Source organism: Venturia canescens, chromosome 1, assembly GCF_019457755.1.
Source record: "Venturia canescens isolate UGA chromosome 1, ASM1945775v1, whole genome shotgun sequence".
Classification (NCBI taxonomy): Eukaryota; Metazoa; Arthropoda; class Insecta; order Hymenoptera; family Ichneumonidae; genus Venturia; species Venturia canescens.
In genome coordinates this window covers 10,415,348-10,441,154 of record NC_057421.1, presented here as the reverse complement: position 1 = coordinate 10,441,154, position 25,807 = coordinate 10,415,348, and the positions used below count along the sequence as shown (strand labels likewise).

The following is a 25,807-nucleotide window of genomic DNA, read 5'->3' as shown; positions in this document are numbered from 1 at the left end:
TAAACTCCTGCAATCAAGAACCGATTGATGTAAAAGAATATTTGTCAGGATTACAATCATTTTCAGGCTGACTTCGAACCCACTCCATTTGCTTATTACGACCAATGCTAATGAACCACCAATAATATTTTTCTTCATTACTTCGAACCATAAAATAATTTACCCACAAAAAGATTTACTCCATAAGAATTCATTAACAAAATGCCATGAAAACCAAACGAATGGAGAAAGCAAAGGACTTCTTTCCATTAGGCATTATCCAATATTATTTATTTTAATGACATTTACAAATAAATTTATGTGGAAAAATACATATTTTCGTTTCTTCACAATAAATCGAAACATATTTGTACAAATAGGATACACTGTGACAAATTCCTATTTGTCCAGACACATATTATAATTGTACGCGAAATATAATTCGTGCATTACAATTCATAGCGGATCAAATCGTTAAATCGTTGTTTTAGAAAACATCATTGGACGTATTTTTCATACTAAACAATTAGAGCGAGTCCGAAAATGAATGCTGAAAGTACGGTGTAGGTACGATCGGTCAAATTTCAATTTTCCTTTTATCGGAAAAAAAATCGAGCTTCAAATTCGTGTGATAAAAGAACTAGTCGTAGGAATAATCGAAGCCATAAACTGGGGTCGAAATGAAAAAACGACTCGATGCATCGCGTCAAGGTAAATACAGATAATTATCGTCGATCGTTGTTTTTACAAATTCTACAAACATATCTGTGGAGGCGCGGCGTACGCATACATTTATATACATATAGACATAAACACGCGAGGAAATTGTAATTTTGATGTACAAAAGTCCCATTCAGTACTTCTATTTCCTCTTCTCTTACGTTTCATGCGTTTATACTCGAACTTTTGTTGCGTTATTCAAAGGATTCATTAGAACGTACTACCGTGCACGTTTTTTGTTCTCGCCTATTAATATGTCTCATTTATTTTATTTTCATACCCAGATCTTAAGTAATTTATTTATATATTTGAGACAATAAGAATGAAAGTGGAGCAAGCCTCGTGGGTAAGCACAAAACTAGTTCACTTTGCTCCCGGCTCTCCATATATGAGTGTGCTTATGGGTATTCAGTATTACAGTATATACATATAGATATATATTTATTACGATTAGTCGTCAAACAGGCACATCGACTTGGTTAAATATTCACCTTTTCCCTTTATTTCACAGCAATCATAGCAATGATAATAATGTCATAAACGATATACGTGTCGTTAGTAGGTCACGCGTTATACGTCCTCGTCAATAAACGTTCAATTCCCGGACTTTTCCTTGCAATAGTCTTTGGAAACGAGGAGCTGGGCCTCAAAAACAAAAGGGAAACACGTTAGTCTCCTCGGAAAACGCGTTACTGGGGACCCCTCGTTAATATTATTTTCTCTTCTTCGCTAAGTCGTTATTCATGAACGACCCAGGAGGTGAGAACGCACATTGATTTGATTGAGTCTCCTCCGAGGAAGTTATTGACCGTAGGACGCAAACGATAAATTTGTACAAAGTTTTTTTCTTTACTTGTATCGTTTGCTAACACGTTGATAGATATTCGCCTTCTACTCGAATGTTTTAAAAAGGCTGGAGAATGGCTAAAAAAGGAATAACACAAATGTTTACCACTCTACTCCCGTACTTATCGCGGGTTTGATACGTTCAATTATCATGTATAACGTAGCGAATATAATTAACAACGCGCTATTCATCCCTTAAAACTCCGTTTTTCACGGACACCTAAATTGAAAATTGTTCCTCTTTTATTTTTCGTAAATGTGTGTTGTTCATTGGGACGCCTTGATTCAGAAATGAGCACGAGTTGTTAACTAAGAAAGGACTTTTCGTGTCTTAAATTTTTATCGATTATTTTGTAAGAGCTCGCACATGCAGTCGCCGCGTGGTTTCATACTCCAAAAGGAAAGTTGACCGGGTGTCGCGACGCAACAAGGAAAACAGAAAAAATCAAATGCGACTGTTGCTGCTTTCCTATATTTCGAAGATTTTAGCCGGCAACTAGAACCGTTTATAAAACTCATGATAAAAATTCCAGAACTATAAGAGCAGATTCTTAGAAGGAACGAGATTTCTTTTCAGCAAGCAATCCCCAAAAAATTTTCATGTTCATGCTGAGGAAAATTAATTTTTCGGGTTATTCGGGTCAATTATTTTCATATGTACACAAAAAAAAGCCACGAATACTCACAGAGGAACGTAAGAATGGGCGGTGGTTACTACTTAATGCGCAAAAAGTCATTCTCGTTTAACGTAACATTGATTTTTCATATTTTCTTTGAATATTCTGCGATGATTTGCCATTTCGTGAGGAAGAACATGATTCGGTAACAAAATGAGGTATTGATAAAAACTATTGCGACGAAATAAAAGATTATTTACATTTATGCACGATTTACCGTTCTTTCTGTTTTCTTTCTCATGATATTTCATTGGGGATTGTTGCGTTTTACTCTCCGACTGAGAACGCGCGACGGGCAATTATTATTACTTTCGTAATCCGACAATGGATGTTATGACAAAACCACACATTCCCGAAAAAATTACAACATTAATAGAGATGTACGAACCAGCCCAAAAATTTATTTAAAAAACACTTCCTGGATACCAAATTTTTTTTCGATATATGTACACACGTCCAGAAAGTAAAAGGTTCGCAAACGAATACATCTCGATTTTTTTCTTTCAAATATTCCCCCTACTATCAATTATTTCGTAAAAGTTATGTGATGTATTTTTTACTTCATACTTTTATCTCGTACTCTACCATTGATTTCAATTTTTTCTTTTTCGTTATGGGAAAGAACAAACCCTGACAAAACATATAACGACGCAAACATTTCAAATATTTAACCCTACCTTTATCGTTCAATTCTTACTATTTTTTTTATGAACCATCATGTGTCGCAATAATAATATCTTAAACCATGTGGTAAAAACTATATTTGTATTTGCAAATAAGGTAGATCACTCTTATGAAATAATTGATAAGAAATGATAATGATAAAAATACCGATATTCGCAATACACCGATAATAGCAATAATAACCTTGATGATACTAATATAAATGGAGGAAATATACACACATAATGTTTTTCGTAAGTTAACAAATACTTTTTGTCTTTTCTCAAGAACCAGCTAGTGGATGCAGTGCAAGTGTAGATTAAGAAACGTGTTCTAATCTTTGTTTGTAGATAAGTTTTCTCGATTCAATGATTTTTGTTCAGGGACAATAAAGCAATCGATAACTATCAATTAATAAAAGAATTATTACATTCCACTGACTGAGTTTCTTTGCAAAGATAACAAGACAGTGAACAATAAATTTACTTGAAACGACAATGTTTCACCATATTGATTGGATTTTAAACTGGACTGAATGTCAATTATTTCTTCGTTTCCGGAAATTCCGTGTAAGCGATGAAAGAGAATCGATGAAAAATATTTCCTGTACAAAAACTATTTAAATGTTTCTCAAAATCCACCTTTCTGTTGAAATACATCCACTGCATTTCGAAAGTTGCAATCTATTTATTATTTAATGGGTTTGCTCAGAGTTATAATAAATTGGAAAAAAATCACACAGCACGCAACGAATTTTGAAAAAAAGGCCTTTACACTAAAAACCCCTCGTTCAGACCCAATGCACTACGAAATACCCCTTAACGAATACAAAAACAAAACAATATCCTCATGCTAGTAAGCTGAGGAATCTTGGTGAATATTTTACGCAAAATTCCTAAGCTATCGAAAATATTTGAAAAACATTCCGTATGGTAATGGATTCGTCACAAGTAACGAAAAATCTCTTACAATCCCTTTTTTCCTTCTAATATGTACAATTTACCAGGGAAGAAACACGAATCATGAAAGACGCGGGGGTGAAATGAATGACGTATACAATAAGAATTATTAATGAGCAGTGGAGTTAAACACAAAATATAAAATACGAATAATCGTAAAATGATAAATATATAGGTTATGTTACGAATAATTTTTTTTCACGTCAATGTCATCTTGATTGTAAGAAATTCCATATACATTCGTGATATCGAATATAAATCCACTATTTCCCTATCTTTCCTGTTATTTTTTCTTTCTTTTATGCACAAACCTCATAATGGGCAATACGAGTTCTATGTTATATACAATATTTCATTATGTTTTTTGATAATGTTAGTTCTAGTTGATAAACTAGAAACTCAACTGAATAATTAGATCAAAAGTATCGTGTGAAAATTTTTTTGCCGATACGCTTGGACCTGAGTATCTACATTTCACCTTCCTTCCGTATCTATTCAAATAGAACTGACGAGCGTCCATGCTTAAAACATAATTCGTCCAATCAATCAACACTCCAGTTGAACCGAAACATTTGTTTCCACCACTTTTTGATTTAGTGTCGCAACCGTAGGAGTAAAAGAAAATATTCATACATCACACTATGTTCGTGTGAATATTTTCAATAATTTCTGCCTGATCCAACGGTTATTGAAGATAAAACGAGATGTCAGGGTAGTCCAAGAACGTGGTATGAAAAAAATGCGAAAATTAGAACCTCAACACACTACTCGAAAGAATTAAAGGATAAAGCTGGGAGCATCGAATTTTCAGGCTGTTTTCAAACAACTGTAACTCCGAGAAAAATAGTTGTAAAATTTATTTCAAAAAAGCAAAATATAGCTTGAGACGCGGATGAATTGCGAGTCATTTTGAAAACTTAAGATTTCAGGCGACATTTTGCTTTTTTGCAATAAACTTTGCAAATATTTTTCGCGAAAATACAGTCGTTTGGAAATAACTTGTAATTTCGATTCTCGCAGCTTTATTTTTTAATTCTTTCGAGAAGCGTATTTTATTCTACGCCTCATTATTTCATCCGGTCTATTTGACCATGTGTCTGAGTCGACCGTTTTTGCGATTCTGACATTGGAATTTCGCAAGTTCAACAGAGTCTCATTGCTTGGGAATGCGACTTTGAGGTTATACACAACAAACCTCAGGCAGAGCTGAAACAATTTTTTTATCTTCTGTGTATGGTTGTGAGTGTATTCAATTCGGAAACGGGCAGTACGAAGGGAAAGAGCGACGTACGTACATTTCCCTGCGTAGGACGGATTTTTGAAGTTTCAACGTGTCATAAATGTTGAAATAGCCTAACTTCTCCGCTTTTAAATTTTTTCCCTTTTTCATGTTTGTTTGTTTAGTTCCAATGCGCTAATTTTGTAACTCGATAAAATGTGAAAACGAGATTTTTTCGTCTCGGAGTAAAAAAATTACGTTCTTTGTGTTTCTTTCTTCGTTCTTCCACTTTCTTCACGGAGATTCCCTTATTGTCGAGTGTCAACGTGAGCACCGTTCAGGCTCGGACTTCGTCGACTATTTTCTTTCCTGGTTTTCTCTAAAAAAAACCCAAACAAAAAGGATGTCACGTAGCCATTTTTCATGACTTTTTGCTCCGTTTTGAGTCGATGAAATAATTGAAAATTTGCGCGCGTTATATTTCAAATTCCTCGAGATGAGAACCGTTCATTTTCTCAATTTATTCCGTGAACCATAAGCCAGAGGACTGATATTGATGTTTAGCCGGTGATAAGGGAGCCAGTCCGTAGACTGCTGTTGGTTGCATATGAGCAGGCAGTGGGTGAGCCGCGTGACTCGCCAGCAGTGGTCTTGCCGAGCTATGATGTGCCGGTGGTGGCAATGCTCGACTAGAATCATACAACGTTAGTGGTGACGAGCTGTAAAGAGAAACAAACAAAAAAGAACACGCGATAAAACGCATTAGAGTCTTGTCGATTCAGTTGCAAATCTTCGATCTGCATTTTCATCATACTATTTTCTAATTATTTTTGTTTAGAGGCGAAAAGTGTGACAGCAAAGCTCTGAATTACTCTGACAAATGCGGTTCTTCGAAACAATTTGACGATCATTCAGAGTGCGTGCTTATAAATTGACACTAATTCATATTACACCAATGGGTGAAAATCAATTCAGTAAGAACCGAAAAGAGGATTATTCTTCAAATTAATGATAATTCATTTAGTGCTGAGAAAAAATTCATTTTGTCTGCACAAATACAACACAAAATGATAGAAATTTTGTCGATAAATGCAGAATAATTGTGGTGTTTATAAAAAGCTCAGGTAAGTAAGTGAAGAATCAGTAAAATTTGTATTGTCAACTATACTGAACCGAGACTACCAATAATTGAAAAAAATTCTTGCAATCATTATAATAATAGTACTCAAATCATGCAACTTTTCTACGTTTCAGACTTTCAAAGGTCGATTGATCAAATCGATTGATTACTTAGAAATGATGCACTAAACTACGATATACTTGGACATGGTGTATTCAGCGGAAATTGATCTATTTCTTTGCCTCAATTGTTCTGCCAAATCATTCTGATATACAGGTCACATGAACATACTTAATTTGTAAAATCCTCAATGGTCAAATTCAACAGTATTTATAATGAGCAATGAAAAGTATACAAATCCGTAATTACAGACTCGATTATTAATTGCTAAACGAGTGAGTTTGGGTAATAAAGAAAAGTAGCAAGATAATAATACAGTTATTGAAAATAATACTTTTCGCTTATGAAATAAATTATCTTTTCGTAAACATGTTGAAGCGTTCAATTTCGTCTTGTTTTTTTAATTATCAAAATCCATTGAGCTACTATCGAATCAACGAATGGACATTTCTGTATTTAGCATTTGAATACATTTTTTTATCAAGACATCACCGAGAAATCACGAGTATTTAAGGAAATTTTTGAATCAACTGTCCCAAATAAATCCATAGAGGTAATCTGACGTAAAACTTAAGGAATCCATCCTAATTGTTGCTCTTGATGAACCAAGAGCATCGGCGGATAGCAGAAATAATAAAGAAATCAAATGCTACTTATCACACGCAAATATTCGCTCTGAGTGGTCAAATAATTGGTATTTTAAAAGATATGAGACGAACGAGAGAAATAATATTTAAAGTAAAGTAGAATAAAGTAATAATAAATGGTACACACATGCATGCATCAACTAGGTGTCTAGGTACCCACCCGGGTGTGAATCCCTGATAGGTGGGCACTTGCTGTTGCTGAATGGCGGTTGGAGCCTGCGAGGGTGCGGCGGTAACGTAAACAGGCGGTGGTACCGGATGTGCCCGCGATCTGACATGAGCGTATTCCTGGTAAAGGGGTTGACCCAGGTGTTGAGCTCCCCCAACCACCGGTCCACCAGCGGGACTTCGGCCACCGCCACCTCCACCTCCGGGACTCAGATGAGCCGGGTGCCCGTGGTGGCTGTGGCTGTGGCTATGTACCGGATGACCCGCCGAACCCACCACCTGGCTCTGCCTACAAAAACCCCAACCAACGAACACCGTTTTTGTTTTTCTTTACAATTTATGCATTTAACAGTCCTCCGTCACGATTATTTCAAATACGCGCTCTTCATCATTTTTTCGTTCGGGCAACAAAAACCAAAGAAAAAAATACGCCCGAGGCTTCCAACAATTCGATTTGATGCAGTTTTTTCGATTACGAATTATCAATTTTCAAGCAATCACCGCAATCCAAATAAACTATATACGCTTTTTTCAACTGCAATATTTTCAGTGCAAATATAGAGGAATACAATCTGCAAGAATTTCTCGATAGCGAGCAACCTTGCTTTACTCACGTTCGATTAATTTCAAGCCCAGGGCATTATTAAAAAGTGACTATGAATATGTATCAAATAAATTTATACCATTTTCAAATAATTGATTCAATACTCAACAAAAGAAAATAAACGTAGCTCGCTCAAGGTATCTGATGAATTAATACATGTATTCCCCTTTTCATTCGGTACTTTGAACAGTTTTGTAACATTTTCAAAATTCCACGAGTGCAATTTGAACTTCGATGCAAAAAAAAATAATACATGCGTTTTACTGATCCGAGATAGTTCATTCCATTGAAAAACTGACCTGTATTGGTGAACCGGATTCGCGACTGTCCACTTTTGATGATCCCTCGAGTGTGCCGCCGGCGGTTGTACGTACTCGTGTTTGTATTCCGCTCGTTTGCCTGGCCATGATACGCGCTTTTCTGCCCCAGTCGTATAAACAATATGCTGCTCTTGCAGATGAGGATGCGAACTACTCGTTGTAACGTACTGTAACAAGTAGTCATGCATGTCATAGCCGTCGTCCTAGAAAAAAACATTCCCGAGACGTTTTATTGAGATACGAGTGGCCAAGTGTCTCCGTTCGACGCAAACAGCTTCTCTCGTCGTAATCCTCAATTTTTCAAGTGTTTTTTTTTTCCCCCATGGTAATTAAGAATAAATGTACGATTCTACAGGATACAGAGTTCAGAATCGAAGTAAAAAATATTTTCATTTTGAGTGACATAATAAAGAAGTGAAACTTCAATCAAAGATCAAACTCCATTTTTCGTGACAAAAAAGGAATTCTTGAATGGATTTCATTAAATACAATTCACGCGGAAATGGTGAGGATTCATTTACAATTTCTTTGAAATATACGAAAAATGTTTGTTAATAAAATTTGTCGTAGATGAGTAAATCAGTTGGGGAATAAAGTAAAGAGATACAAAAACTAGGGGATTGCAGGAAAAAATCTAACCTGATAAGTCGGTGGTTCTTTGCAGGCTGGCGCGTGGCACGGATGAGGCGCAAGATACTCGACTCCCGGTTCAGGTTTTGTTGCCACGTTGATCATGTTGCACTCGGACTGTACTTTCGCCAAAAGTCGTTTCTTCTGGGATTGCGACGAATAGCCGGAACTACTGTGCGCCGAATAATCATCACAAACAATTAAAGAGTATGCTCATTTTGGCATAACCACATAAAGGGAAAAACAATGTGAACTTAAATTCGGCTCGAACATCTTTTTTTCGATTTCAACGCCGTACACAAACCTTATGTGATGTTGAAGCTGTGGCTCGTGTTTTATGTGCTGTGTGGTGTGTTGAGGCTGCGGATGATGTTGCGGAAGGTGTTGGTACAAATGAGCATGACCTCTACCGGGACTAGCTTCACCATCGCTATCTGCTACAGTTACGCAACTAATGACGTTTTTACGCTGGGCCCTTGTCGTACTGTGCTGAGGATTAGCATGGCCGTTGCTGTGAGTTTGTTGATTGCTGATCGAATGTGTCGTCTGCGAATTCTGGACGATTCTCGGGGTCGATTGAGTGCTGGAAACAAAGTTTTTATCAGAAAAAGTTTTAAAAAAACCGAATCACGAATTCCAACAGACAAAAATAAACTAGATTTAAAAAGATACAGGATTAAGTGCTCAAATTGTCTTTGCTCTCGAAGAACTTGTGATGAAGTTAGTTTTCTTTTTATACTGAGAGAACTCATGGTGCAAAAAATTACCATTTTCCCGGAGTTTCGTCCTCACTATCGCTGATAGTAATAACGGAAACAGCCGGTGAAGGGGTATCGTGTATCGTGATGGTTTGTTGACGAACTGACGTCACTTGTTGATGTTCGACATTGTGATTACTGACGTGTTTACCACTGTGGTGATGCGACTGAACTGGCTGCTGTTGCCAATGTCCGTTTACAGGGGAATGACGCCTCATACTACTCGGTGGTGTGCTTTCTTTGACGCGTTTTTTAACCGGACTCAATTGTTGAGTTTCCTTCTTGTGCTCATGCCTGTGTTGCGATTGTTGCGGTACTGTCAGATGATGTTGATGATGCTTTGTTACGCTCCGTTTTCCCCAACTCTGCGAAGGGTGCTCAACCAATGCACCAGTGTTATAAACTTCGGCAACGGGGAACACCGGCCGCTGCAACTCCCCCAAAACAATAATTTCATTAATCTCATTGTTTCATTCATCACATATTATAATATAAATTCGCGGAGTTTTGATCGAACCACCACTATTCTTTTTCGAAACGATAAATCATGTTTCATGGAAAGCAGAACGATTCTAGTGCAATCCAACTCAGTTTTTGTATTCCTTCAAGTTTTTTGGATTTGAAGCGCGTAGAATATTCTTAAAATTGCAAGTCTTTTGGAATCAGAGAGGCAATTTATTTACTGTGTATATTTTTCAACGAAACACGTCCAGTTTTTGATACTAATAGCACAATTCGTTTCAACAACCGAATCTCTTGACCTGAAAAGTGAATAAAATGTTCGAATACTCGGATACTTTGTAAGAATAGTCTGGTATTTGTCGAAGACATGGATTGGGACCATACAAAGGGTGAGCGAGAAGGAATTTTCGTAAAAATTTGTCGGCAAGTTCGTCCAAAGGTGTCCAAAAGAAACGCCAACGTTCGATGTTTCTCTCGATTTCGTTCCATAACGATCTTGGAGTTAGTAAAAGAAGGAATATTAACATGCGAATGAAAATGTTTAGAAATGCAGAAATTAGTAGGATTTGAAGATGGGAAGGGCAACGTATTTACCTGCAGGATCGCGGAACTATCTACGATGAGAGGTCTACCCCAGTCACCAGCGTCGCTCAAAAGAGGCTGCTGAATGGCTGCATGTTGGGGTGGCAATTGTTGCCAGGATGGTACGATTGCGGCCATTTGCCTACTACCACCGGGCCACGAAGTTTGTACCGCATTCTGAAAACCGATCGTGGGACACTTATGTACACGCGGAAGGATCATTCACCAGGTTATGAAATCACGATACAAGTACCAAAATTCACCTTTCACCAGGAATTTCATAGGGTCATTAAATTATTCTCTGATAATTCAGATAGAAACACATTTCGACTTTTTCTACATACTGTGATACACGTAAAATTTATATCGATTTCACTTGATGAAGAAAAAGTTCTATAAAGTCTTCGCAATTTCTGTTTATATGATTTTTTTCTCTTCTATTTAAAAATTGGGTGTTTCATGAAAACTTAAAGTTTCGTTCATCTTTCTAAATGGAAAATTTCCATTATTTCAGATTCGACTGTGACTCCTTTTTTGCTATAAAAAATATTGATACATATATATTTAAATGAATGTATTGTAACTTACGGTAAGTAACATTTGCCGTCCGGTTTCAACCATGGAAACCGGAACTGCGGCGTATTGCTGTTGAGCCGCGGCGGCCGCAGCCACAACTGCTTGTTGCGATATTATCGACGGTTGAATTTGCAACGGTGCCTGTTGAGCTTGTGGAGGTTGTGCAACGACGACGTGTTTCGCCGGGCTCGGCATCGTCTGATACCCTGGAGGTGGACACAGAATTCCGGGCACCAACTGATGCGGAAAATCATGAACAGCACTTCGTCCGCTGTTCGATCCGCTCGACGACCCACTGTATTGCGTTGCTCTCCGACTGCTGTTGCTGTATATCTGATACTGAAATATTAAATAATTCAACAAAATATAAATCTTTGTTTTAAAAAATGTTTGAAGAAAACTCCCTCGAGGGTACTAACCAAATTGTCATATCCGGGCTGGGCGGTGCGATGTTCTCTGACTAACCGTTGTACTTGATTCGTCAATTGATTGTTGAAAGTCAAAGTAACTGCGCTACCGTTGGTCGTGGGTACAAAATTAGCGACGAGAGATGTCGGTGGTGGTGGTTGTGGAGCCGGTGGTGGTTGATGATGTGCCGGACTTGCGGTGAAGTCACCGGCTCTTCGGGCAACCTCCATCATTTGTACCGATGCCTTGACGTTGTTGCAATGGGCGTAATCCACAAGATGGTTGAGTGATACGAAGAGGTGATCACGCGCTTCGACGGGCGTAATGCGGCGCTCCTTTTACCAATTAAGGGGGAAAAAACAAAGTTACCGTTTGATTGAAATGAAAACAGAATCATTGAGAAATTTCTTCAATTCTCCTTTATCATCAATTAGATATTACTACCTGGTCCATAGTGAGCATCCTTTTGAGAAGGTCGATGAATTCTCTTCTATCGGCTTTCTCAGCAAGAAGCTGACCACCCTCGAGATCCGTTGGTACATTCACCTGACCGATATCGTCCAGACAATTGAATATATACTTTCTAGCTTCTTTGGATTTTATACCGGTCTCTGCCTCATGCTCTTCTGGAGTTTTCAATCTCCAGAATGGATATGTACCTGCAACAATAATGCAAATAGAATGAAATATTGAACAAACATTCACTGGGTTTTCTGCCCAGCAGGAAAACGATAAAAAATATTTTTCCAATTCTCGTGAAGGAAACTACTAATGAATTAAGGAACGATTACTCATTCGATCATGTTGAAAATAATGGACTCACTGTCGGTGTCTCGGTAGAAAAATTTGGTCGTTTTGCTGGCATTGTTGAGCATGTGTTCAGTCGGCAAGCCCTGCGTTTGGCTGATGTACCGAATTTGATCGTACTCCGAGCTTCCAGGATAAAGCGGCCATCCGAGAAACAACTCGGCCACGACACATCCGAGCGACCACATATCAATCGCCTCGCAAAATGGTAATCCAAGAATAATCTCGGGTGCCCGATAGTAACGCGATTGCAAGTAAGTATTACAGACGGCCTTTGACACGTGAGAGGCGGACCCGAAATCGATTACTTTGACGCGATATGGCTGACGAACGGGGTCAACCAACATTATATTCTCTGGCTTCAGATCGGCGTGAATTAAACCCAATTGCTGAAATTACCATTACAATCTTCATTAGTCAGTCGTAAAGACAATAATATTTAAAATGAACGTCGAAATAATGATAAAATGTTTTGGGAAGTATCGCAGTCCACGTATTTTCACTGTATTATACTCTTATTATTGAGTCTGACCATATGTTACGATATCTCATCATGTTTTGGCGAACATTTTGAGAAACACGCAAACACAACGGTTTATCGAAAAAAGGTCTTGATACCACGCCAAAAAAGCTTACGATTACTAATTTACTTTAGAACCATTTTCAATTCAATGAAAACTCTACAATTTATTAAGTGAAATACGTAAACGAGTGCACTGCACAAACTTCCGAGCATTTGAAGAAAAAAAAAAAAAAAATTGTTATTCTTGACAAAAATCGATCTTTTTTCATGAGAGAAGCAAATTCAACAATGATGATCGTTTTATTTTTTTTTTTTTTGAAACTTCAAATTTATTTCAAATTCAAATGTTATTTGTATAAATGGATTTGTACATACCTTCAGTTTGATTAAGGCTGAAATAACTTGTCCGAGAATGGGCCTAATGTATTTGAGCGGAAGAGGCGAAAACTTGTTCTGCTTCAGAAAATCATAAAGATTTTGTTCCAACATCTCGAAGACGAGACACGTGTGTGATTTGTGTTGAAAACATTCGTAGGCGCGTACAAAGTTGAACTCATCCGCATTTTCCTGACTGAGACGTGACAGGATGGAGACCTTTGAGGGGAAAGTAATTTTCAAAATGAATTTCACCATTCCTTGTTAACGCGGCGATTTGTATTTGAGAGTTAAATAAGTCAGAAAGGAGCTCACCTCAATTTGTCCTTGGCGTGCATACGATGGATGATTCTTGAGAATTTTGATAGCCACGATTTCGTTTGTTCCCTTTTTCCAACATTTCACAACCTAAGAGAGGCAGAAAGAAAGAAGATTTAGAAATTTGCTTTGATGAACAAGAAGTTCATCTGAACTGAAATTTCGAAGCAGACCTTGGGATCTTTCATTTTTTGGTATAATCAAACTTTCTCATCAATCAGTATTTGCAAATCCAATTGATCGAAAATAATAATTAGCTAACCATTCAATAGGTGATGAGCCATAATAATTGACGATATTTTGAAAAACCAGACCTACTGACCTTCGACGGTTCATAGTAATTGTAAATTTCAATTATTCTTTCATTACTCTTCCTGCTTGAAAAAAACGTCTTTCGATCGACCGTTCGGATCATGAAAAAGTTCCTCGAAGCAAATTACAGCGAAGATAATGGTTATGATCGAGACTCTCCTCCGCTCGATTGACTCAAAGTCATAATTGCATTGCGGTTAACAACACTAGGAAATTCTTACTTGTCCAAAAGTGCCCCGTCCGAGAAACTCGAGGACCTCGTACTGATTGGTCATCGAGTACAGGACTTCGTGCTGGACCAATTGGTAATCACCGTCGCCCTGTGGATTGCTGCCACCGCCAGCCCCGTTGCCCGTATTGGCAACCTGTTTGCTGTGTGACGTCATCGTCGTCGTTGTCTTGTGTTGTTGTGGCTGTTGTTGTTGTTGCTGATGTTGGGTACTGACTTGAGGAACTACAGTGTTCCCCCCCGTTGGATTCGTCGTGGAATGAACCGCGAGTTCCTCACCATTACCCTCTCTCGACCAAGTTTTCCGCTGTCATTCAAACAAATAACAACGTTAATAAAAAATGAATTAATGTCAGTCCAGATTAGTAGAAGAAGCGAGATTTTACATCCTTTTTCGGTTGGAAACGATCTTGATTTTGTCCCCATCAAATATTTTATAGCATCAACATTGAGGAGTGAAAAACGAACGTAAAAAATGGTTCAACGAATCGCGAAGTGAGCTCATCGTACACAAATCGATTTTGAAAGTTCCACGAGGTTCGTAGACCGTACTTTCATCTTCCAAATTCTTTTTTTTTCCATTTACAGTTTTTCATCTCACTGTTCATGGGATTGCTTTATCCGCGATGGAAGCAGAGAGCGAAATGTTTACTTGGATCGTTCGTAACTCGTCGAGTTGAACCAGTCAGTCAAATTTCGTTACGTTTTTACGTGAAAACCTATTTTACGTGAAAACAGCGCGAGGTGGTTTTCAATCAGCCAAAGTGTAATGAAATTGGGCCGTCTCGCGAACGTCTATCGACGCCTATTACGTGCACATATCGTATGCCATTTATCGGCGCAATAGCATCGTCTTGTACGGCCCCCGTATATAGCATACATCATCGCGGGGCAGGCATGAAATATGAATAGCGGAGAAGGGCCTTGAATGTAATCGATAGTTTTACCAGCGCCATGCGGAAATGTTATCTGGGCTTACAAGATAGAAGTAGAGACGCACAGTTAGAAAGAGAGCGAGGGAGAGTCAAGGTACACGTATGTATCTGAAAAGGGAAGCCGGGAACAAAATCAATGTGTACGTGCGACGTAGGGGCGAACCGCGATCTCTCCGATTCGCTTTCAGCGTCGATAAGCTTGACGAAGGAAATGGAATCCCGAGAAGTATAATAAGCTGGAAGAGCTTTTCGCTCGAAAACAGAAAAAAACGAAGAGGAAGAAAAAAGATTGATTTGCGGCTGATACGGAGAGCGGGATGATCAGAGGCAAACAAGCAAATGAAATTGACCTTCGTGCCGCAATACTCGATCGCGCAAGAGTCATGAGGCAATTAAGAACTCCTACTCCCACGCCTGTTCCAACAACTTGAAATGGAAAAATGTGTGATAAAAGTTTGAAACGAATTTACAGGCTGACAGACCCAGTGCCCCGATCGATTTGATCGATCTTGCCCACCTTCTGACCACAGCGCTGATACGTGTCTAGAAGCTTGATAGTCGATGCTCGCACCAGTGTTTGTTGATTTGGACTTTTCTGCAGCCCATTATTGTGCAGCGTTGTAAAAGCGGTGTTGTTACCGCTCACGGAGTATCTTTGCAGTCCGATATTGTCGAACTGGTAGTCACCGGTCGATTGGACCAACGGGTGCTGTATTACCGGCTGACTGACATTGTAATCCAACTTGCGCTTTTTACTGTGATGATGAGCGGTATTGTTGCTGGAGCTGCTGCTGTTGCTGCTGCTGCTGTTGACGCTGCTCGTCTGCTGAGTTTGGATGAACATGTCACACATTCCCTGCAACAATAAAAGCGAGGATCAGCATAACGAAATCAAGGAATCTCGCAGGTTTTTATTCACTGGAACCTCGCAACAGGAACGAGCACCGATTTAATGGATGCCAAATGCCTGAATTATCAAAAAATCGACGACCTACGAACTCGATTATCCCCCTCCAATCGGCAAAATACTTTCGATCCGTCTAAAGCGCGGAGAACTCGTGAAACTGAGAAAGCAGAATGACAAGAGAAGCTTCGAGGCAAGACATTTGCGTGCGTGCGCCTCTTCGTTGAGCCCTGATGTTCGGATATTTTTTTATCAACCCGCACTCGATTGTATGCTCCGAATATAAATTTCGCCCCGATAATCGGGTTTCAACATGGTTCGTGATGATTCAGCGTAAAGAGCGCGATAATGTTGAATAGGAAAGTTTGGAGCCAACGTAAAATCGATTATTCTCATTGTAATCGTCGGGAACGCAGACACACGCGCGCACCACGTTGAACCCAGAGCGAGATGGACGCGATCGTAGCGATACGGGCGTGTATCGTGCTGGCTACAAAGCGTGGATTTGTCGCGGTGTACGTGAACTATCCGAGCTTAAATTGGCGTAGATTCATGAGGAAGCCAGGTTCGTCGTTCGTTCGTGCGCCACACGATGAACCAGGATAATCCTACGTCTATATAAGCTCGTAGGTGCCTGTGCGCGACGACCCACTTCCCAATGAGTCAGCCTTCTCGTGGATTCGCCTCCACAGTGGGAAAAAAAATAACAAGAACTACGTACAGCCGAGCACACACTAGGCAAAAGCATCAGAAAGTGAGCAAACAACAGGGACGAGCGCAATAACAGAACGGCAGCTGCTACGAGCTCGCACAGAACGCGACGAAAAAATAACGTGGAAAGAGAGCGAAGTAGATCCATGCGCCGGCATTATACTTTAACATATTAATAATAATGAAAACAAAGCGCTCATTCTCTCGATAACTATTTCCGAAGTTTCAATCAACGCCCCAGGTATTTCTCCACTGAGAAATATAAAACATTGAATAACGCGTGATCGAAAGGAAATGAGGACTCCGATTGCGAGTACGCTCGCTTCGTCTTTCCCGGGATTTTAATACTCGCGGGGACGTGAGAGACGAGCGAGAATAGTCGTGAAAGAAAAGAGCTACTTCGAGCCACTTGTCATAACCGAAATTGCACGAGGAGGCCGCGTGTCCATCGCGCAAGAAACTTTTCTTTATTTTTTCAATTTTTTATTTATTCTTTTCAAGGATAGCAAAACTCCGCGAACTCGAAATTGCACAGGGTTTGCTTGACATTCTGGGGAGGAGAAACGCGAAGCAGCCCAGCCGCCCGCCGACGGACGCAGATTTCCTTTTTCCGACGGAAGACTCATCGCGTGTAAATCTTCAGAGAAAATCTCCCGATCGACGAAACGGAGCGATTATAATTGCCAGCAGTTGAGCTCATTTAGACGACGCTGAAGTTTGCAACGTTGGAGTCCAACGAAATTAGGGAAAATGCCATTTGTAATTCACCATTTTTTTAATTCCACGAATCACTGGTGTAGACTGAAAAAATACAAATTGCAAATTAGGCAGGTAACAGAATTTCAGAATTACTGGAATTATTGGAGAATCTTTTTTAAATTATTTCGTTGGACTCCAACGTTGCAAACTTCAGCGTCATCTCATTTAGCCGTTTCTACTCGAGTAGAAATCAATCGATGGCATGACGCTGAAGTTTCCAACGTTGGAGTCCAATGAAATGATCGAAAAAAACTCTCCAATAATTCCAGTGATTCTGCTATTTTGTTCCCTGCCAAATTTCCGATTCGTAGTTTTTCAAACTGCACCAACGATTCGTGAAATAAAAAATTGGTGAATTACAAACGTTTTTTTCGTTCATTTCGTTGGACTCCAACGTTGGAAACTTCAGTGTCGTTCGATGTCGAGATTCGATCGGCGTTTCGTTGCAAAGTATCCATCGATTCGTTTGTTCACGCTCAAGATTATGAAAATAATTTGAGGTAGATCGTGCGCGAAGAATCGTATTTTAAGGGTGTCTAAATTGCATCGATTTTTACTCCCCAATTAAAAATATAATCGCTTTAAATTAATGACAGTGTTATTAATTCGAATTTGTAAATAAATTTTTTCAACTTATCTTTCGACGAATGAAATTACAAGCCATTAATTAATCGGCGATTCATCATTGACTTAACCCCAAATTTCATTCGGCCCTGGCTAAAATTATATTGATTTTTACGTAAGAAATCGCATTAGAGAGCGCAAAGGGAAAACACAACGGAAAATGGATCAAGAAAAAAGTGTTAATAAAAAGACAGAAGGCTGTGACAGGAATGGACCAAGCCAAGACGAAACAAAATGCCGAAATAAGCAAATGTGAAGTTATACGAGTGCTCATTACCAATTTTGTTCAATCTTTAACGTAATACATTTTTATTACTAGCAAGACAATCGTCTCGAATTTTCCCCAAACCTTCATTATATACTTCGTTGTTATTGAGTACGTTTTTCGTAAACTTCGTAAGAGGCGTTCATTCGTTATAGTGAGAGATAAACGATTTTTTACCCTGTGTATTTTTCTCCATATTTAACCCTTAATAGTCACACGGGGTATATTGGACCCCAGCCGTTTTCGAAGGACGATACCAAATAGAAATTTCGAGAAAATGGGACTTGTGGTGCCCTCGGTCGATAGTTCGAACCTTTGAGAAGAGAGCCTCATCGTTATTATTTGAAAAGACTCGTTAGTTTAGTTTTGGTAGTCGATCAAGTCAGACCGTGCGAAGATCTGGGGTCCGATCCACCCCAGCGTGACAAATTTAACTAATACTACCTGAAAGCGTGATTTCTCAGGTTTATAGAACGAGTTGATTTTTGTTTTTAACTAAAAATTACGATTTCTACATCAATTTTTGTGAAAAAAGTCATTTTTCCTGCATTCTTTTCTTTGACATTTTTTTTAATATTAAAAATAACACGAATAGAGTAAAATCGTTATGGTCGTTTCTTAAAGGTTCAAAATACATTGCAGTATTTTTATTTTATTTTTTTTTTTACAGTTTTTCAATTATTTATCGTCTCCCCAAAGTGAGTGGGGTACTTTAAGACGAACCCTTTAAAATTTCATGTGCTCGTCAGTCGACTAGTCATTCAAATTGTGTAAATTTCAAGACTTTTTAAGAAAATCGTTTCATGTATGAACTACCTTAATTCATCAATGTGCAAAATGACCGAAACTCATGAAAATATTGAGTCGAAAACTGTGAAAAAGTGGAACGAGTAAATCCTCAAACGATCTATTCACTGATCGTGAAAAATGTTAAATATTCGGAATGAAATTTTTTAATGAAGAAACTCAAAGATCCTGCCAATTTTGTCTTGCTCTCAAGTGAACTGTCCCGATAGTTGTTCACTGAAGTTCGCCCATACATTCGCCGGACCGATTCGAAGTTATCATCGGCAAATGAGTAGTAATTTGTCAGATGGAATTTGAGCGTAGATGAGAAAATTTTTCCATAACCTTTTAAGGATGGGGATTTTTACGTTGAAATCGGCCTTTCTTTTTACGCGAAATTTGTGCATAATATCGATGAATTTATTCAGGTGAAGTGCCCGACCAAGCTAGTGGTCGACATTTCGACCAGATCCGCCCTTCAAAGATTAAAAACTCACCTCAGAATCGATGAATAGAAAAATAAGCGATTAAAGTCTGAAAATTCAGTTGCAGTTAAATTTTGTTTTTTCTATTTTCCCTTACAAAACCTTTCCACCGAGAAAACTTGGGCAGATGTCGCTCAAAATTTCATGAAGAACCGACGTTTACGCTTTTGAGAAGCGCCACTAACGTGCGGGGCTGTCAAGCTTTATGAAAATCTCAGTAAAAACGAAACTCCATTATTTTCATGTGCCTTTTCGTGCATTCGTGTTTATGAATAATTAATAAATAAGTACCGTATGATACGTGAAACAGGCGTGCGATAATAGCCAGATCGACAAAGAGGTTTTTCGTCGAGGTCTCTCGTTTTAATGTTACGAGGGAGGGTAGCTGCGAAATATGCAGCGGTAAACTCGTCAGGTCGCGGCGTTGTTGTGTCGACGTTTCTTAAAGGTCTCGTCACACCAGGCCAAACCGCAGTGGCGTCGTATTTTGTACGTTTTTAATGAAGCACCGCGCGTCGGGTAACGGGCCCGGCCGAATCGTGGCGGCGGATTCCTCGGCGAGAGGATTTCTGCACCGCAAGCGGGCTGCGATCGGGCCCGATCCGTCACAGAATGCAGTGGATACAGGCGGAATAAATCCCGCTAGGTCGGCTCGAGATCGTGCTCGAAAACGTGATAATTTATATCCAGAACGTTTGTGAATTCAGAAGTCTTTGATTCCTCGAGTTTCATCGAAATTAATTTCGATGAACTGTATTTCAAAATGGAGAAAAATAATTTTTTTTTTATCTCATTTCCAGTCTCCAACTGTAAGCTGCCATTGTTTTGGCATTCAATAGTTTTTTCGGTGTTTTCTTTTCTTTTCGTTTAGAGGGTAAATCCATTGATTTACTCTACTCTATTTTTCACTTTTGTTTTTAAATACACCATACTTTCATACATTCATACTTACATTGATTCGACAATGCTGAAGTTTGCAACGTTGGAGTCCAACGAAATGAAGGAAAAAAACATTTGTAATTCACACGACGCTGAAGTTTCCAACGTTGGAGTCCAACGAAATGAACGAAAAAAACGTTTGTAATTCACCAATTTTTTATTTCACGAATCGTTGGTGCAGCTTGAAAAACTACGAATCGCAAATTTGGCAGGGAACAAAATAGGAGAATTACTGGAATTATTGGAGAGTTTTTTTCGATCATTTCGTTGGACTCCAACGTTGCAAACTTCAGCGTCATTTCATTCGTACACATATACAATTTGCGCTACAAACGCATGTTTATGTAGAAAAAAGAAAATGAAAAAAAAAAAAAAAGAGAGAAAAATCGAAGTTTTACCCAAAGTTCAAGCCCATTTCCAGAACTTCTCAAGGCCGAGTGAAACTGAACGACTTTTTAAGGATTTCAAAGTTTCCAAGGACTGCTAGAAACCGCATGTTTTTGCTTCATCTTCCAATCGAATATGATTTTCAAGTAAAAAAGTACTTTTTCAGAAATCTACCTGCGATCTATTTCGAAATAGATTGCTCACGAACGATGCGCAGGGCTTATTGACTCGCGGTGTATTCGCACATCTGTCGAGCAAACGTGCCAGCCACGCTGGTGCGATTGGAGGGTTTGCACAATCGAGCCCTCGCACGATGAATGATTCAAGGGTGTTCGATAGCGAGACTTCTTCAAATTCAACGCTCCTAAGAATCGATACTTGTCCCGAGTAATTTTATAAACCCATAAAAATGAGAATACTCAAGACAGGAAACGAAAAAATTAAAAAAAAAACGCTTTTTCGCTGCAAAGTGTGACGCTGAAGTTCGCAACGTTGGAGTCCAACGAAATGATCAAAAAACTCTCTAATCATTCCGGCAATTCTCCAATTTCGTTCCCTGCCGGATTTTCAATTCGTAGTTTTTCAACCTGCATCGATACTTCGTGAAATAAAAAATTGGTCAATTACAAATCTTTTTTTCCTTCATTTCGTTTCGACTCGAACGTTGGAAACTTCAACGTCGTTGTAAAGTCGCGCATCAGCAGGTAAACTGCGGATTGAATCAGAGATTTTCCCGAGCGATGCAGCCGTTGAGCAATGTGCACGGAGCTTGAAGCGTGTTTACTGGCCGTTCCTGAAAGTGCTCCACTGCAAGTTTTTCTCTGACGGTGAGTCAACGCGTCGGATATTAACGTCACTCGTGCGTGTGTCCGTTTCTGCTGTTTTCATTTTGTTCTCTCGAAATATTAAATCCGCAAACGGCGCCTTCGTAAACGTAAAAAAAATTCATTTGCCACAATCTTAGTCGTCGATCAGCGAGCAGGAAATCTGTGAGTTTGAGCCGTTCATGCTCGAAGCCCGAAAAATAATATTTTTGTTGCTACGTGGCTTGGGTACGATTTCAAAAACGATGTGGATCTTCCAGGCGAATCAGTTCGCTTGTGCCCCCACCGGAAATCGTGGCTTCTGCGATCGGTCAAGCCCGCGACTTCCGGGTTGCGTACGGGATATCGCGATAAGAACGTGAGCGAGGAAAACGTAAGCTTTAAGACGCGAAAAACAATGACAATCGGACGATAATGAGAGACCGCGGTCGAGTCTCCTCGCGTACTCGCCGGAGCGCGAATCTCGAGTGACGATTACCGACGAAAGTGGAAGAACGAAGGAGAACGCCGAGAATGAGAAAACAATATTGCGGTCGTTTTGATACACCGCATAAATTACCAAGTTGTTTTCGCGCTAAGATTCGTGATCGAAATCGCTGTGTTTGGGTAAGAAGGACGCTGGTGTTTTTGCTAATGAAAGGAAAAAAGTTTCTTCCAAGTTTTTATAAAAGTATCGTTTCTTTTCGCATCGAGAAAATGCAAATAAATTTTTATCTTCAACTCATTTAATGTCAAACGGAAAAGGTCGTCTAATACTTGAATCTTTAAACGCGATTATCTCAGAATTGTATTTTTTGAAAAATACCTTTGCGGTGGACACGATTACTAAAAAACTATTAATCCGATCCATACGAAATTTATACCACTTATTTATTATAATAAAATCTAGGGCCTGGACGAAGGATTTCGTATTTTGTTGGAAAAAAAATTGTAACAAAAAAAATCGAAAATTTAGCGACTCGAAAAATGAATTTTTTGTTAAAACTGTCGCCATTTTTTTAAATCAAAATTTTTACAAATCCTTCGTCCAGGCCCGAGCTATTATTTTAATGAGTAAGTGGTATAAATTTCGTATGGATCAATTGATACTCAAAAAAGGTGCCATTGGAATACAGCTGGAGTTTCGCTATTTTAAGAAATTTTTTGATAGAAAAAATTGTACAAGTTCATGAACATAAGTACAAATTAATGTCGTTCACAGTTTTTCAATAAGCATTTATTTTCTTGTCAAAAAAAAATCAAGAAAATCACGTTTTTTCGGCCGCTGCGAGTCTATATAAAGGCCTTAACGAATTTGAGAATGCGAGGAAACGAGTAAATTTAAAGTTAGGCTGGGTGGGGTTCAATATGTCGAATAACTGAATTGTAGAATGGTCGATATTTCGAAATTTTTAAAGTTGTGATTTCAGTTTGGAGTAAAATAAGTAATTTGAAATTCTTATTCCTGATCATTCGTATTTACCCGAAAATATATATTTCAATAGTTTTCATTTCGAATGCAATTTTAACAGACCATCCGAATGTTGAAAGTTCATATTTTCGAATTCAAAATGGAGAATAATTGTTTTACAGACAGACCAGAATATAGAGTAGCAAAAAATCGAAAGTGAATTTTTCGAACCTATAAAACTTAGATATGCGGAATAGCGATAGCTCGAAAAGGCGAAAGTCAAAATGGCGATGTTTAAAATTGGAGATCACCGGTCTCAGTAAGTGAGTGAGTGAGACGCGTGTATTCGGAGCTCCGCTGCATTTCTTTATTTTGATCGATCGACTTTCCAACGTTTCGCTATTTTGACTGTTCGACTTTTTGGTGTTTCAGTATGTCAACCTCAGTAATATTTGGTCTTTCGTTATTATATTTTCAAAATTGTGAATTTTCACAGTATCGCTGACTGTAGTAATTTATGAATCGAAAGAGTAATAGTCGAATTTTCGAAAAATCGTTATTTTAGTCATCGTCCTATGGGCGATTGTTACATTCTATTTTCGATGTAAAGGTGCTTCGAACCTTGCAGTTTCTGCTTTATTTATTTTCGGCATTTAAAGCTCTAGTCGAATCTATCTGTCTCCATATTATCATTCGAAATTTATAAACTCGAGATTTTAGCTGTTCAAAATTTTAGTCATTCCAACATTTGATCCCCACCCAGTTAGGCTCTTAAAATTTAAGAGTCTCATAGATTTTCATAAAATTTGCAACAATTATCCATTATTTATCAATTGTTAGTAGATTCAATAGTTGAAATGGTTTCCTGATATCTTTTGACGTGGAAAAATCAACCTCGCAAGGTTTTTTATTGCTGCAACTGAACTCATTGCAACGTTTTAATTTCATCTTTTCATTGTACCGTTCAATTTTTATTAGTACGTTCGTATATTATTTAATTTTTTTTTACATTCTTTTTGCTGTCGATTACGGGGCAGTGTAGGGAAACTGGAAGTTTGAGATTTCTTTTGTGTATATTTTTCTAGTTTTTTGTACATTCGAAATGAGCATAATTAAATTTGAATTTTTAAATATGAAGAATCCCAACAACCGAAGCTCGGAACTTATAAATTTTGCTCAACTTTTGACTTTATTGAAGGAAAATTTATGAAAAATTGTTTGTTAAAGAGATCAACCAATGAATGAGAGCCGCAGTTACAAAAAACTCTCAGTTCAAACTACGTCAACGTCGTTGAGCTAAATATGCCCCTGGTTTTTTCAGAGGCCGAAAAAATGTCCTGAGATCCGAAAATTTAGGATTTGTCTCGGAACTCGCGTGCCTTCGCCGAACATCTTGGAATTCGTCGCTCGTATGACGTCTTTTTACGGAACTCGTCGAAACAAGGCTCGCATGCGTTTTTCAGAGTCCACGAAGACGTACGCAGGCGTTGAAAAAAAGTATGACGCTGAAGTTTCCAACGTTGGAGTCCAACGAAATGAACGAAAAAAACGTTTTTAATTCGCCAATTTTTTATTTCATGAATCGTTGGTGCAGCTTGAAAAACTACGAATCGCAAATTTGGCAGGGAACAAAATAGGAGAATTACCGGAATTATTGGAGAGTTTTTTTCGATCATGTCGTTGGACTCCAACGTTGGAAACTTCAGCGTCATAAAAAAAGTAACAAAACCTCGAGAAATGCAGGGAGGAGACAATTTTGGAGAAAATTCTCAAAATTTTTCGATTTGCTCCATATTTATTGGCTGCCGGCAACAGAACTCGGAAATCATTAGAAAAATGAATACAGCGAGCGGACAGTGACAGAAAATTTCGAAAAATTCAGACGGTAGCGTCGTATCCAGTTTCCGAAACCGCAGCTTTGACGTTTGCCATCGAGAACGTGATTTTCCATTCGTACAGCCGGAAGAACAATATTAAGGTACTTTCGACGATGGAACTGAACGAAAAACGATTTTTCGGAGTTTGCTCCAGAACTTACTTTCGTTCATTCGAGTTTCGACATCTTTTTTACAGGAAGTTTGGACGCGACGTTTGGAGCAGCCTGTAAGTAATGAAGCGAGGAGCCGAGCGAAAGAAAATTGAACGAGGGAAGCCGGGACACGTGTGGAACCGACGCGAATGCGGTTCTCGAACGGTCGTTCGGCCCGGTCTCGTTTCACTCCGTTGGCCTGAACGCTAGCACCTGCGTTTTCTCATCTCATACAAATCCCCATCCCGTTGATACACACGCACACGGGATTCCCACCGTCCAGCATTCGGGCTCAAATTCACTTTGAAAAACTTGCGATATATTGTGACGAAACGAACTCCCCGGAACGCGATCCCTTCGGAAAAAAGTTCTTCGAATTTACTTCGATTTGAAATTTCCTCGAGAAAATACGACGCTGAAGTTTCCAACGCTGGAGTCCAACGAAATGAACGAAAAAAACGTTTGTAATTCACCAATTTTTTATTTCACGAATCGTTGGTGCAGCTTGAAAAACTACGAATCGCAAATTTGGCAGGGAACAAAATAGGAGAATTACTGGAATTATTGGAGAGTTTTTTTCGATCATTTCGTTGGACTCCAACGTTGCAAACTTCAGCGTCATGAGAGAATGGCGAATCCAACGGGAAATCGAGTTCGCACGACACCGAGGAAAGTCGAATCGATCACTCCGTCGTTCAACTCGATCGGATTTTTCTCAATGCACTATTTTTTTACGAGCAACTGTGT

At 38.8% G+C, this 25,807-nt stretch overlaps 1 protein-coding gene across 6 annotated transcripts in view; it reads right to left on the bottom strand.

Moving 5' to 3' along the window:
* Window positions 1–248: 248 nt before the first annotated feature.
* The window catches only part of Hipk (Homeodomain interacting protein kinase), a 30,147-nt gene continuing 4,588 nt past the window's right edge, over window positions 249–25,807 (bottom strand). Inside the window, exons 2-16 of one of the 6 annotated variants that reach the window (XM_043427954.1) lie at window positions 15,475–15,813; window positions 14,015–14,329; window positions 13,479–13,571; window positions 13,164–13,382; window positions 12,282–12,654; window positions 11,900–12,117; window positions 11,470–11,793; window positions 11,063–11,389; window positions 10,487–10,651; window positions 9,440–9,858; window positions 8,977–9,255; window positions 8,682–8,841; window positions 8,022–8,245; window positions 7,078–7,407; window positions 249–5,782 (exon numbers count right to left, since the gene is read on the bottom strand). In XM_043427954.1, coding sequence (XP_043283889.1) covers window positions 5,584–5,782; window positions 7,078–7,407; window positions 8,022–8,245; window positions 8,682–8,841; window positions 8,977–9,255; window positions 9,440–9,858; window positions 10,487–10,651; window positions 11,063–11,389; window positions 11,470–11,793; window positions 11,900–12,117; window positions 12,282–12,654; window positions 13,164–13,382; window positions 13,479–13,571; window positions 14,015–14,329; window positions 15,475–15,810 — 3,981 coding nt within the window. In that variant the 5' untranslated portion in view covers window positions 15,811–15,813 and the 3' untranslated portion in view covers window positions 249–5,583. Of the gene's footprint in view, window positions 5,783–7,077; window positions 7,408–8,021; window positions 8,246–8,681; window positions 8,845–8,976; window positions 9,256–9,439; window positions 9,859–10,486; window positions 10,652–11,062; window positions 11,390–11,469; window positions 11,794–11,899; window positions 12,118–12,281; window positions 12,655–13,163; window positions 13,383–13,478; window positions 13,572–14,014; window positions 14,330–15,474; window positions 15,814–25,807 lie in introns of all 6 variants that reach the window. The other 5 variants (XM_043427945.1, XM_043427970.1, XM_043427979.1 and 2 more) reach the window with 5 other exon arrangements.